The sequence below is a fragment of the Lycium barbarum genome, chromosome 12, assembly GCF_019175385.1.
Source record: "Lycium barbarum isolate Lr01 chromosome 12, ASM1917538v2, whole genome shotgun sequence".
NCBI lineage: Eukaryota > Viridiplantae > Streptophyta > Magnoliopsida > Solanales > Solanaceae > Lycium > Lycium barbarum.
In genome coordinates, this window is record NC_083348.1 from 98,001,517 (window position 1) to 98,013,780 (window position 12,264).

Genomic DNA, 12,264 nt, shown 5'->3' on the forward strand with positions numbered 1-12,264 from the left:
GTTTAAATGGAGAGATTTGGGTTCTCTTCCTCAAATAGGTCTCCCTACTTACAAAAGTAATACTCGAAAAAGGAGGGGGGGGGGGGGGGGGGGGAGGCAACTGATCAAATGTGAACAGGGATGCTTTCCCATTGAGACTCGTGAGCTCATACATCAATTTACTGGGGACCTGCCAAACTCAATAACAAAACTATCACTATCAGCGTGTGGAAACGCCCTGTTTCCAAAAGACAGTCCCAGTCACTAGCCACTAGGGCCCCAAGCAGCATAAACTAAGATTGTGCCATTTCTGTCAACAGGACCTGTTGAAATTCTTATATGGGGCTGTTCTTTTATGTTTTTTTCCTACATAGGGTTACCCAACCACCTCAGCACAATTACAGCATTTAGTCAGTCGATTTGTAGTTCAACAACCAAAGACAGAAATGCAGCCCATCTAGAGCTGGGTTCCACACAAAAATAAACTAACAATTAGAACATGACAAGAAAAATCATTGATATCAAAATCCCTAGAAGTCCATTCAATCAACGAGCAAAGTTCCATAGTCAACAAAGCTGCCTACTGTTTAAGGTCCAACCTAAAATGTTTCCCACTTGCAGTAAATATCTGGTTTTCTTCTGTGTTTCAAAACTCTGAAGAGTATTGACTCAAAACACTTTGCTTTTGCACGTAGCCTCTGAACAGTGTCATATATCAGAATGAACTCTGCAATGGTTTTCACGCTGATGAACTCTCACTAATCTCCTACAAGTTTGTAATTTACATAGATATCCTAGTCTGATGCAGTATGGTTGAGAGCTGCAGCTTATATAAGTTTGAGTGCCTTGACCACCAGATCCTTTAAAGAAGGGACAAACTGCGGTACATGTTTTTACAGTTAACTTATTGGTACATGTCAATCTTCCATTTCGGTAGCCCGCTTTATTTGAAGGGCGGCCCTTACAACGTTTCCCCTTGTTATTATTCCCACCTTCATTACACAATGGTCGATCGATTAGAAAATGATAGGATAGAGAAGCTGCAACCAAACAGTACTTCAGAAACTTACCAGCTTGCCATTACCATCTACCACAGGAAGCCGACGATATTTTGTTTTGAGTAAAAGTCTGACAGTGAAAGAAAGAAGTACGTGAGGAAAGTCTTGGCAGTCTCATTCAATAGAGAAAGCAAGAAAAGTATATAAGGTCAGTGCAAGCAATTACTTAGGTTTAAGTAAAATAATAAGTAAATAAGAGAACCTCGCTGCATCCTCAAGATTGGTAGATTCACGAACTACTAAAGGAGCAGGTGTCATCAGATCACCAACCACTTTCCCTTTGGTCTTACCAAGCAACTTTTGAACCTCATTGAATGTCTGCAATTATTATTCAGAATGTGCCACAGCAAGATTAGCTTTGAGGTGCTATGTGATACTGTTAATACGATATATAATCAAGTGCATTTTCACTGTTCTTCCTCACAGCAAAAAGATGACAAGCTACGACCACCCCATTCATTAATACCATTCCAAGGATGCCAAAAGGCCTGTAAATATCCACTGTATGGAAGAGACGGTAGTCCGGATAAAAGGTATCTTTTGGAAGGGAGACCCAAGTTTTGGGAGAACAGGAAACAAGGAGTATCTAGTCAGAAATATCTTCTAGTAAGTAAGATGAACTCAGTACAACTATAGAAGCTAATAAACAGACAGATGATTATGAGATTAGGAACAGCATAGATGCATTACTAGATACTAGCGTAAAGCCATAAATCTAGAGGCAGTTAGTTCAGTAGGCTTCTTCAGTTGGAGCCATTAATTGTGTCTTACAAATAACAAAAGTGTTTCCCTGAATTCAACGTCACAAACACCTAATGGCACAAAGTTGATGTTACGTAATGACAAATAGGTTAACAATCCGGAGCATCCATATGGAAGATCAGCGTGCAAGGATGAATTTGAAGTCCTCAAGAATTCTTGAGGTTGAAATAAGAATACTTAAAGAAGGCACTCAAGTGAGGCAGTGAAATCACCAACTTATGTTTCCTCCCCTGATCACCCCCCACCCCCACCACCCGGGGGAAGAAAAAAGTGAAAGAAAGAAAACAAGGACAAAAATTAGCTGTTTGGGGAGGGGGAGGGGGCAATGAACAGGAAAAAGTAACATGATAATACTGCTGTGCAGTACTTCTCTTGTCTTGCATGGCAGTCAAATGACCTAACAGGTTCACCAATTGCAGCATTGCTCTTCTATTCAAAGAAAATTCCATACAGATTAAATATTTGTAGCTACGGGTCCCAATCCCAACCGAATTGCCAACGCACATAAACAGCCATATTGCCTTCTTCCCCTCCTATCCACCCTTCTTTTAAATCCCTTTTCCCCTGTCGATTAACTGAAGGTCTTCTAAGTAGCTTTTGCAATAAGACTTCACCAGGCATGCCATTAAAGTCTGTGCTACACTGAAATCTCTAATATGATTAAAATGAGGTTTAGTGGTGAAAAGAAAGAGGCACCAATCAATTCTTTGATCACATGTTTCCATTGGGCTTTTTGTTTTTCATCATCAATTCTGAAGAGAATATCCACCTTTGACTACAGAAAAAAACTGAATAGTCTTCTATGCAGAAATCAAGATCTTTTTGGATCTCACGTTGAAAAGAAAAATATGTATCTTAGTTAGCACTGTAACTTTTTTTTTAAAAAAAGAGATAAACAGTAGAACAAAGGCATTAATATTCCCTTACTTTCCAGTTGCTGTCTACTTCAGGGAACATGCCTGCATCAGCAGCTCCTGTACCTGAGAAAAGTATTTGAACAATTAACATCTTATCAGGATTTTACTATATCAGTTTAAATCAAATAGAAAAGGGGAAATACTGAAAAGGTGGAGGACTAACAAAAAATAAAAAAAATAAAAAAGAAGAGGAAGGAAAGAAGCAAAGTTTCGTTCTACCATTGTTATCAAGAACACTAGTTCATTAGCAGCTCAATTTGCATCTCTGATCTGATATTCTAATTTACATTATTACTGAACTAATGGACTAAACAATTCAATCTTGAGCAATCCAACGGGACTCAATAATTTAGGGGACTATGTTGTAACTGTTAAGTTGCCTGTTCTTTTATGCCCTATAGTCACGGCATCAAGTCATCATGATTCTCATAACCATCAATTACTTTCCTCTCGCATAAATAAATTAATTCCCCATATAAAAGTTTTCTAGCCAGCATGAATGAATTATTTCAGGCAATTCCGCTTTCAGATAACCAGAGTTTGAGGAAGTAGATTTCCAAAATCAATTGCTCCTTTTTTCATTCAACCGTTGCCTGAGTTTAGGGTTCCAAGTGGGTGTAATCACTGCAATTCTGACATGAATTCGTTCCATGACAGAGCACAAACAATATCAAAGTGAAAAACCATAATCATGCCGTTGGAAAGATTGCTTTCTAGGCAGGAACGATATCGAAGTGAAAAAACGAAATACAGGATAAATGGAATATAAGATGAACATGCGGAAAGAAGGGACAGTGGAAGAGATGGGAGGAGGATTGTGATGGGAATGCATTATCCCTCACAACTCACAAGGGATAAAAGAAACCACATATTCTTAATCCAAATAAACTTTCAGTTCTAGATAATGGTATTCATTGCATATAAAGAGAGAACATAAGCCTGGGGGAGGTTTTCAATAGGACTTCGGCTACAGATTAAAAAGGTCCCAAAACAGAGAAGCACAATAAGGAATTTGTCCTTACCAGAACTTTGGTTAGAGTTCAAAACGGTGAAAATCCCAATATGGAATTAGGAAAGCCGTAATTTATTTTCAACTTATCACCATAAAGTAAGGCTAATAACATTCATAATAACTTAACACACTTTCTGTTAATTACTAAGAAAATGATTCGGAATTTTTCTGTTTTATGGACATTCCAAATCAAAAATATTAGGCCAAAATAGTCGAGGTATCAGAAATTTCACAAAGATAGGTGCGAGCTAACTAGAGAGACATGTAATTGTTACATCTTTCACAAATGAAAAGGGAGATAGAGATGCAGTATACTCAAGCATAAACATAAAGGTTGCCTGGAATATGAAGGGGCAGACAAGTTAAGGAAGATTTTAGAATCCCAAAACTTAAGATCTAAACATTGTTTATGGGCTAGTGTAGTGGATTGTACTCAAATTTTCCATATGGCAGTCCAAAGCAACAAAAAACAAGCTACAAGCCAAACATGTTCAAGGTTTCAACGGAAACAGACCAGTAAAAAATATTGGCCAAAGACCAATAGAATTCATTTTGATCTCCAGATGAAGTCATCGTAGAATCAGCATGAAAAATTTACCTGATACAGAGTCTAGCGCTAATAGATCATAGTCAGAAACAAGACCAACCTGCACCATGAAAGAGCTTCTGAGTTTTTAGTGTTTCGATTTGACATAGTAATATTACTCTTAGAACGTCCTGAACTGAATATACTGAATCTAATCTGTAGAGGTGGTCATACATTTCACACTAAATACTGATTCAATTAATAACGTAACAGTGTAAAGAAAATTTCCCATAATTAACAGTCTTGATGCATACGAGGTACCGAACAAAAAGATCATCCATGAGATATTTAAATTACCAAAAGTGGATGGAAACTTATAAGCTAGAGAAGAAATTCTTATTAGTGTGCCATCAAAATGTAGCAAGTAGCTGTCAAAACAAAAAAGTTCTACAAACACCTGTTGCCAGAAGAAAAGAATTAAACAAATTTCTGTTACCAAAAGAAATATTAGATTATTCGTCTTTAAATTACCTGCTTTGTCATTGCTTAATATTATAAGAAAGAGGGGCTTGAAATATGATATTTTACAAATTTAAACCAGAATAGAGAACTGTGATTGCACATAAACTCAGACGATTATAACATCTTTAACAGATCTACAAATTATGGCTTAAAATATTTTAGTGTAAAATGTCAAGAAAAGCATGTATCAAAAGTGTGAAAAGTAAAGCACGTGAATTACTCTTCTAGTATGCTTATCATATCATTAACTAAGAGTTGTTGATTAGAATATGATGCAAATTAAAATCTATCCTAATGGTTATGTGCAATCACATGCATGCCGAGTTGCCGACTGCTATTCCAAAAGTTCCAAAAAGATTACAGGATGTTCTACTTTAGCATTTGTGAAGTACCCCCATCACAGTAAATAACCAGCCTAGCTGTCTAATAAACAAAAGTTATGTCCAGTCTCATAAGTAATCTATATGGGTTTGATATGCTGAACTTATCTTCTGTGTTTAACAAACTTCAGTTTGCACAAGATAGCCACTAAAAGATATTAAAGGTTCCTAATGCTAGATATGATGATATTAATTTAACTGAACTTTAATGACAAATTAGCTTTCAATATGTTATAGTTTGTTTAAGATATGTTCGTGAGTGCTACATAAGCTGGGAAATGAGTCATTGGGTAAGGATACTTACAATCAATAAAGCGTGAACTACACTGGAATTAGCAGCTACATAGCAAATCAGAACTTACCAATTTCCAGTTATCATCAATCACAGGGAAACCAGTGATTCTGTGTTCCACTAGAGCTTCCAAAGCTGTTGCAGATGTTATCATTAATCAGATAATAACTTCATGTAGAGAAAGTACAGATGAACTTGACTACAAAAGTACCTTCATCTACTGATGTTGTGGGCTTTACCACATGTAACTCCTCTTTTTTAGTCATGAAATCACCTACTGTATACACACCATTTATCGGCTGCCACAAGTAGAAAAACTCATAATTTGGTGGACATTCATGGGGAAAATGCACTTCTTGATGCAATTGAAAAATGCATGTACAGTTCACAATTGAGAAAAAGGTTCAATGCATGTACTGTTCACAATTGAGAAAAAGGGCTCTAAAAAAGAAACAGATCAAAGAACATTTAGCACCAATTTTTGTTCAAGCAACAACTTGTGAGCAAGATATTCACATGAGGAGCCAATACCTATTAATCCCACTGTTCCAAAATTTTAGTCCAGGTTTGCTCCCAAGAGTCAAATAAACAATCATTGTACCATTTAAATGTATTATGTGGTCATTTTGAAATTAAATGTGATTTATAAGGCTTTCTGTGTAGTCCCTAAATATCGAGTTAATTCCTTGTATGGTCACTGAAGTTTAGGGAATTTCCTACAAAAGTCACTTTTGTTTTATTTAGGTCAATAAAGTAATTCAAGTATCACTATTTTCCTCAAAAAGTACCTAAACACCTCAAAAGTCTTCTTCTCTCCTAGTTGGCATGCCATGTCACTAAAGCCCCATTTTAAAAAAAAAAAAAATTAGTTGTAGACATAGCTAACTCACCAAACTCATTTAATCAATTTCATATTTTATATCCAATCAAATATGACCTGATTAAAAAGCGGCAAAGGAACAAACTATCATGCAATCTAAATGAATTAGGATTAAAAGATAAAAAATTTAAATCTGTAGATAAGTTTTAAAAATTAAAAAAAAATGAATTTGAGTTACTTTAGAGCTTTAGTTTAATATATTGATAGATATTAACATGACAAGTTGGAATATCGATATCATAACATGAAATAAATTAAGAATAAATTATATTTCATATAAGACTAACAGTATAATATTTCAAAATAAAAAATAAGAGTAATAATATAATTTTATAAAATAAAGTATTATAGTAATGAAAATTCTATTTCTTTTGCATGAGAAATAAAAAGACCTCAATGGTATGGAGATGGATATGCCAAAAATTACACACTACATATATAAGAACAAATTACTAAAAATAAATAGGAAAATTTTACAATAACTTTATTTTTTTAAATATATGATTTAATTAGATTTTTTAAAATTTAACCCGATACGAATGTAATCTTTGTATTATCTGTGTAGTTCTATTTTAATGTGGAAAGAATATGTTGTTTAATATGGAAAAAAATATGCTATTTGAGAAAACTTGAATTTGAATAGAAAGATTAAATCACTTGAATTTTAATTTAAATTGAAAGATAATATATTTGAATCGAGATTAAAAAAAATAGGTTTAAAAAAAGTGGTTTAATAGAATATATGGTTTGATTCTTTTGCCGTTAACCATGTCATATTTGATTGGTTATAAAATATGAATTTAGTTAAATGAGTTTGATGAGTTAAATATGTCTATTATAAAATAAAAAAAATGGGCCTTCAGTGACATGGCATGCCAACTGGGAGAGAAGAAAGTTTTTGAAGTGTTTAGGTACTTTTTGAGGAAAATAGTGATACTTGAGTGACCTTATTGTTCTAAATGAAACAAAAGTGATTTTTGTAGGAAATTCCCTAAACTTGAATGACCATCCAAGGAATTAACTCTAAATATCTAATTTTATTTTCTAAATACCAACATTTTATTTTCAGGTAAGGTAATAGCAATAATGTTACATTTTTTCCTTTATTTACAAACATCCACAACCATTTGTGTTGCACATCTTTGAACCATGCCACAATGCAACCTTAACCTTTTGTGGCCTGCCTTAATTCATAGGTTGAGGCTTCCTTCAACTTAATCTGCATAAAGATACTTACCAAGACATTGTGACTAGCAAATGGTATTAAGTCCAAAGGCGGTGCTAGTGCTTCAGTTTTAGGTTCGGCTGAACTCATTAGCTTAATCTAAAGTGTAAACCCTGAATTTGTATCAAAATGCGATTTAATATGTGCAACCCCTATTAATTAAGAATTCATTAACTTTAAAGGACTAAAATCTCAAACACACAAGCTTTAAATCCTAGTTTCGCCTCTGATACTAACCTTGGGAACATCCACATAGTATACCATGTTCGAAAATTGAGATTGAAATGCAGTAATTTCCTTTTCGTCACAACATTAAGGCTTAAAGCGAGGGAAAGAGAAATACAAAATATATCAGAGTATGTGGATTTTTGTGTTCGCAGAACTAAATATATTTTACATTTTAATATCGTTTAATCAGTATATTCCTGTGAAGACATGTCAAATTACTGCTCCCTATGTCCATATTAGTTGTCATGTTGCCTTTTCTATAGTCACGTTCACTATTTTTATTGGATTAGATCAATTCAATATTTTAAAATTATAATTTAGATATTCAAAAACTACACAAAAAATAGTCTCATTTTAATACGGTGAAAAAATATACCTACGATAGTTTGACTTTAATTAAATAAATAAAATAAAAAAAGGTGGACAAGTAATATAGGACATAGGGAGTAAAATATAAGCACAAGCTAAGATAAGAGTTGAATAAAGTGGATAAGGAAGCAAACCGGTAGAGAATTGGCCGTGAAAGTATTGGCTGAAGCAAGGCGAGAGTTAGAAAGGCGTAAAGGAAGGTAAAGTTTAGGGGAAGCAGCAGCAAATGTGGGGGCGGGCAGAGATAAGAGCAAGCAAGGCAGCTCACGGTGGAGACATATTCCAGACGGCGATATAGACGCCATTCACTGAACAGAGAGAAGAGTTGAAGTGAAGATATTATTATTATGCAGTAATAATGGCTTCGACGGAAATTGCGAAGCCACTACTCTGAAGCGGATGGCCTCGTCAGTTAGTTGTTATTTTTTGGGCTTCTCGAGGCGTTAACAATTGAAGTTTCAAATTTGGTGCTTTCGAGGAAAGATATTTTTCCTTCTATTTCCCCAAGTTTGTTTGATTGACCAAAAGGCACATGTAGTTCTCAACTTGTTAATTCAGACCTCCCAAATCTAATTGGCCTTCACTTCAAGTTAAATTGCTTATTGACTACTTAAATTTATTCCTAAATTACCTAAATCATAGATTATTATTTTTTGGGTGTATCTAGTAGGACGAATTAATCTTTCTAGGGGGAAAAAAAAAAACTTGACGAAACTATTTTCTAGAGAAAAAAATTCTTTTCAAGGAAAGTATTTTCATAAAGACTGTAATGACTTTTGTAACGTACGTGTGAAAGTTATTTTTCTTTATAAATATCTTAACCTTATTTCAGTTCGTCGACTTTAATCAACATTTAGACTTTAGTTTTGACTTTTATGATTTAAAGATCACTATAATGAAACAAAAAAATTCATAGATATTTATGGTTTCAGTGTCTACAAGCATGACTTAACAAATGACACAAGAAATCGGTTACTAATTCTGTTATTCTTCTCTCTATTTCAATAGCTTTTTTTTTTAAAAAAAAAAATATTTTTATTATATAAGGGATAGGAGAAGGGGAAATAGGGAGGGGATTACAATGTGGGGATTCAAACCCTCACCAACAAGACTAATTCTGTTATTCTTCTCTCTATTTCAATAGCTTTTTTTTAAAAAAAAAATATTTTTATTACATAAGGGGTAGGAGAAGGGGAAATAGGGAGGGGATTACAATGTGAGGATTCGAACCCTCACCAATAAGGTAAAAATTCAAGCAACCAACTAACTGAGCTACTAGATCCCTATTATTTCAATAGCTTTGTTTTGTCATATTTGGACTTGTTTTACTATTTCTTTATTTGATTTTAGCTTTTTAGGCCCTTTCGAAGTGTTTGTCTGATTGGATAATATCAGAATACTTTGCTTGGACTTTCAGATTTCAAAGTTATTCAGTTGACAAATTTACAATACCAAAAAAAATGGGTCAGTTTGTGGGTCACTCACACAAATGCCCCTATTTCAGGGTGGTCTTTTATTTTTGCCCTTCAACACTTTTTGCACGGCATAAATTTACATTTCACTCTACATATGTATCATAACATCCCACAAATTATGTCGGACACGGCAAAATTTTCAACACGCCACATAATCTAAAAAGTGCTACACAATTTAGCTGCATAACTAAATTCCGACAGAATTTGTGCCAAGCGAGGAAAAAGTTCAATTTCCGAAGATAAATGCTGCAAAACTTATGCCTAGCGAAAGCAGGACTGGATATTTTCGTTAAATGAGCAATAGGGACAAAAGTTAAAGACCACAAATATGAAAGACAAAAATTAAAGACCAGTGCGGTTGAAAGGGAAGCCGTGCAAAACTTCCCAGTTTGTGTTGTTCGTTTTACCGGGCTGAAAAGAAATTGGGTAATGTTTGTAATATGAGGCGGAAAAGCAAACGGTTCAATTTTCTTTGTTCTTCACTAACCGGGCTAAAATGAAAATGGGCCAGTACGTGCTGTTCTTGTGCCAGGTGATCGGAGTGGTGTATAATGGCCCAGTTTTTTAAACTTACGAACCATTAATTTGAAATTATTATTAAAAGCAAGTCTATCTATATGAGTAGATTCTTAGTTTTTTTGTTTAATTGTTAATAATTGTTCCTAGGGGCTAGGGCTGCCAATAGATGCCTAATTTCCCAGATCAACAGATATTCTATCAACTAAATACTGCAGATTTTAATTTAATTTGGCAAATACTGGCGCCAAAGCAGCAACCACGTTATTAACTCAAAACTGCAGATCTCAATTTAATTTGACAAACACTAGTGTCCCAAGCAACACCAACACTTTCAAAACGAACCATTAACGAACTACTAAGCCAAAAAGAAAAGTGAAATGGAGCCCAGAGGAAAAGCATCTGCGGTTTCTTAATTCTGATTCCACTTTAAGCAAACATGTGAACTCCTCGTATGGATCAAGGGGAGTATATGTGGAAAAGGCTTCAATACTAATTATGGTGTGAAAGAGCTGCCACCATTTGGGTGGTAGAAAAGAAAAAGATTACAACTTAAAGGACATTGATCCATGCATGCGCCCGTTGTACTTAATGTTAGAATATATGATAATATATTCTGATTTTGTATATTTGTTATATTTGTTAGGTGTATATTTAGCCATATAATTAGCCCTTAATTATAGCTAATCAGTTTGTATCCTTAGCCTAACTTTACGCTTGTAATCTTGTATATAAGCTAATTATGCTTAATGAATTATTCAAGGAAAATACTTCTTTCATGGTATCAGATTTCTAGGTTTCAATCCTCACTCTTCCGCAACCGCCCTTCGTCTTCTTCCTCTTGCATTTTTTTCTTTTCTTTTCTCTTCTCCATCGCTGAGTCCAAATCATCCTTTCACCCTGCTCTTGCTGTTTCTAACATCAAGAATCTTGTTCCCATCACCCTTGAGATGGAGAACGTTCAATATGCAACGTGGGCGGAACTCTTCAAAATTCACGCACGATCTCACAAAGTCATAGACCATATTATTCCTCCGGCAAAAGGCAAGGAGAAGCCCCCTAAGACAGAGGAGGAGATGGGACTGTGGGTCACCCTCGATGCCACGGTACTCCAATGGATCGATGCCACGGTACTCCAATGGATCTATGCCACTATCTCTCAAGATTTGCTACGTACAATTCTTGAACCCGACACCACGGCGATGAAGGCTTGGAATAGGCTGCGTGATATATTCCAAGATAACAAACACTCCCGTGCCGTCACACTTGAGTACGATTTCACACACACTGAAATGGAGCAATTTCCCAATGTCTCCGCGTACTGTCAACATCTCAAGTCCTTGTCGGATCAACTCAAGAATGTAGGCTCTCCGGTGGACAATAACCGACTGGTTCTCCAATTGGTGTCCGGCCTCACCGAGCCATATAATGGTGTGGCCACACTCATCCGTCAAAGCGATCCTTTGCCCCAATTTTATCAAGCTCGTTCGATGCTTGTTCTTGAAGAGGCTGGTCTCAAGAAGACGACTCAAAACACATCTTCTGCTATGGTTGCTCGTGATTCGGACAATTCTCATGACTCTGTTGATCAATCGTCCTCACAACGACATAATTCATGTGGTAAACGGCCTCAAAGTCGTGGAAATTCTGGTAAGAATAGAAATTCCGGTGGGGGCAAAGGGAAAGGCAACTCCGGCGGTGGCTCAGGTGGTGGGGGAAAGGGCGGTGGCAGCAACAACAGCAATGGTGGCCAGCAGCAACCCCCCCCCCCTAATCAGTGGACCTCTGGGCAGCAGTGGATGCCGTGGCCATGGATGCAGTGGGCTGTACCCCCATGTCCACTTCCTACTGGACAATGGGCCAGGCCCAACATGAATTTCCAGCAGCAGCGCCAACAGCCACAGCCCGGTATTCTTGGGCCCCGTCCTCAGCAAGCTTACTCGGCTACAGCTCCTACTCCAACAGATATCGAGGCTGCAATGCACACCCTCGGTATTACTCCTCAGGATGCAAACTGGTACATGGACACCGGCGCCACTTCTCATATGACATCCGGACAAGGTAATCTCGCGTCTTATTTTAATTTGAGCAATAATCGTGGTATAACTGTTGGTAATAGTCAA

The 12,264-nt window shown here is 36.0% G+C and overlaps 1 protein-coding gene across 1 annotated transcript; it reads right to left on the reverse strand.

Annotated features, from left to right (window-relative positions):
- Nucleotides 1–305: 305 nt before the first annotated feature.
- On the reverse strand, nucleotides 306–8,606 carry LOC132622526 (CBS domain-containing protein CBSX1, chloroplastic-like). Its single transcript, XM_060337132.1, has 8 exons — nucleotides 8,285–8,606; nucleotides 5,660–5,747; nucleotides 5,519–5,583; nucleotides 4,327–4,375; nucleotides 2,727–2,779; nucleotides 1,240–1,355; nucleotides 1,050–1,107; nucleotides 306–971 (listed from the first exon to the last, which is right to left on the reverse strand). The coding sequence occupies exons 1-8, from the start codon at nucleotides 8,453–8,455 to the stop codon at nucleotides 897–899; spliced, it is 675 nt and encodes a 224-aa protein (XP_060193115.1). The 5' UTR covers nucleotides 8,456–8,606; the 3' UTR covers nucleotides 306–896.
- Between the last annotated feature and the right edge of the window lie 3,658 nt (nucleotides 8,607–12,264).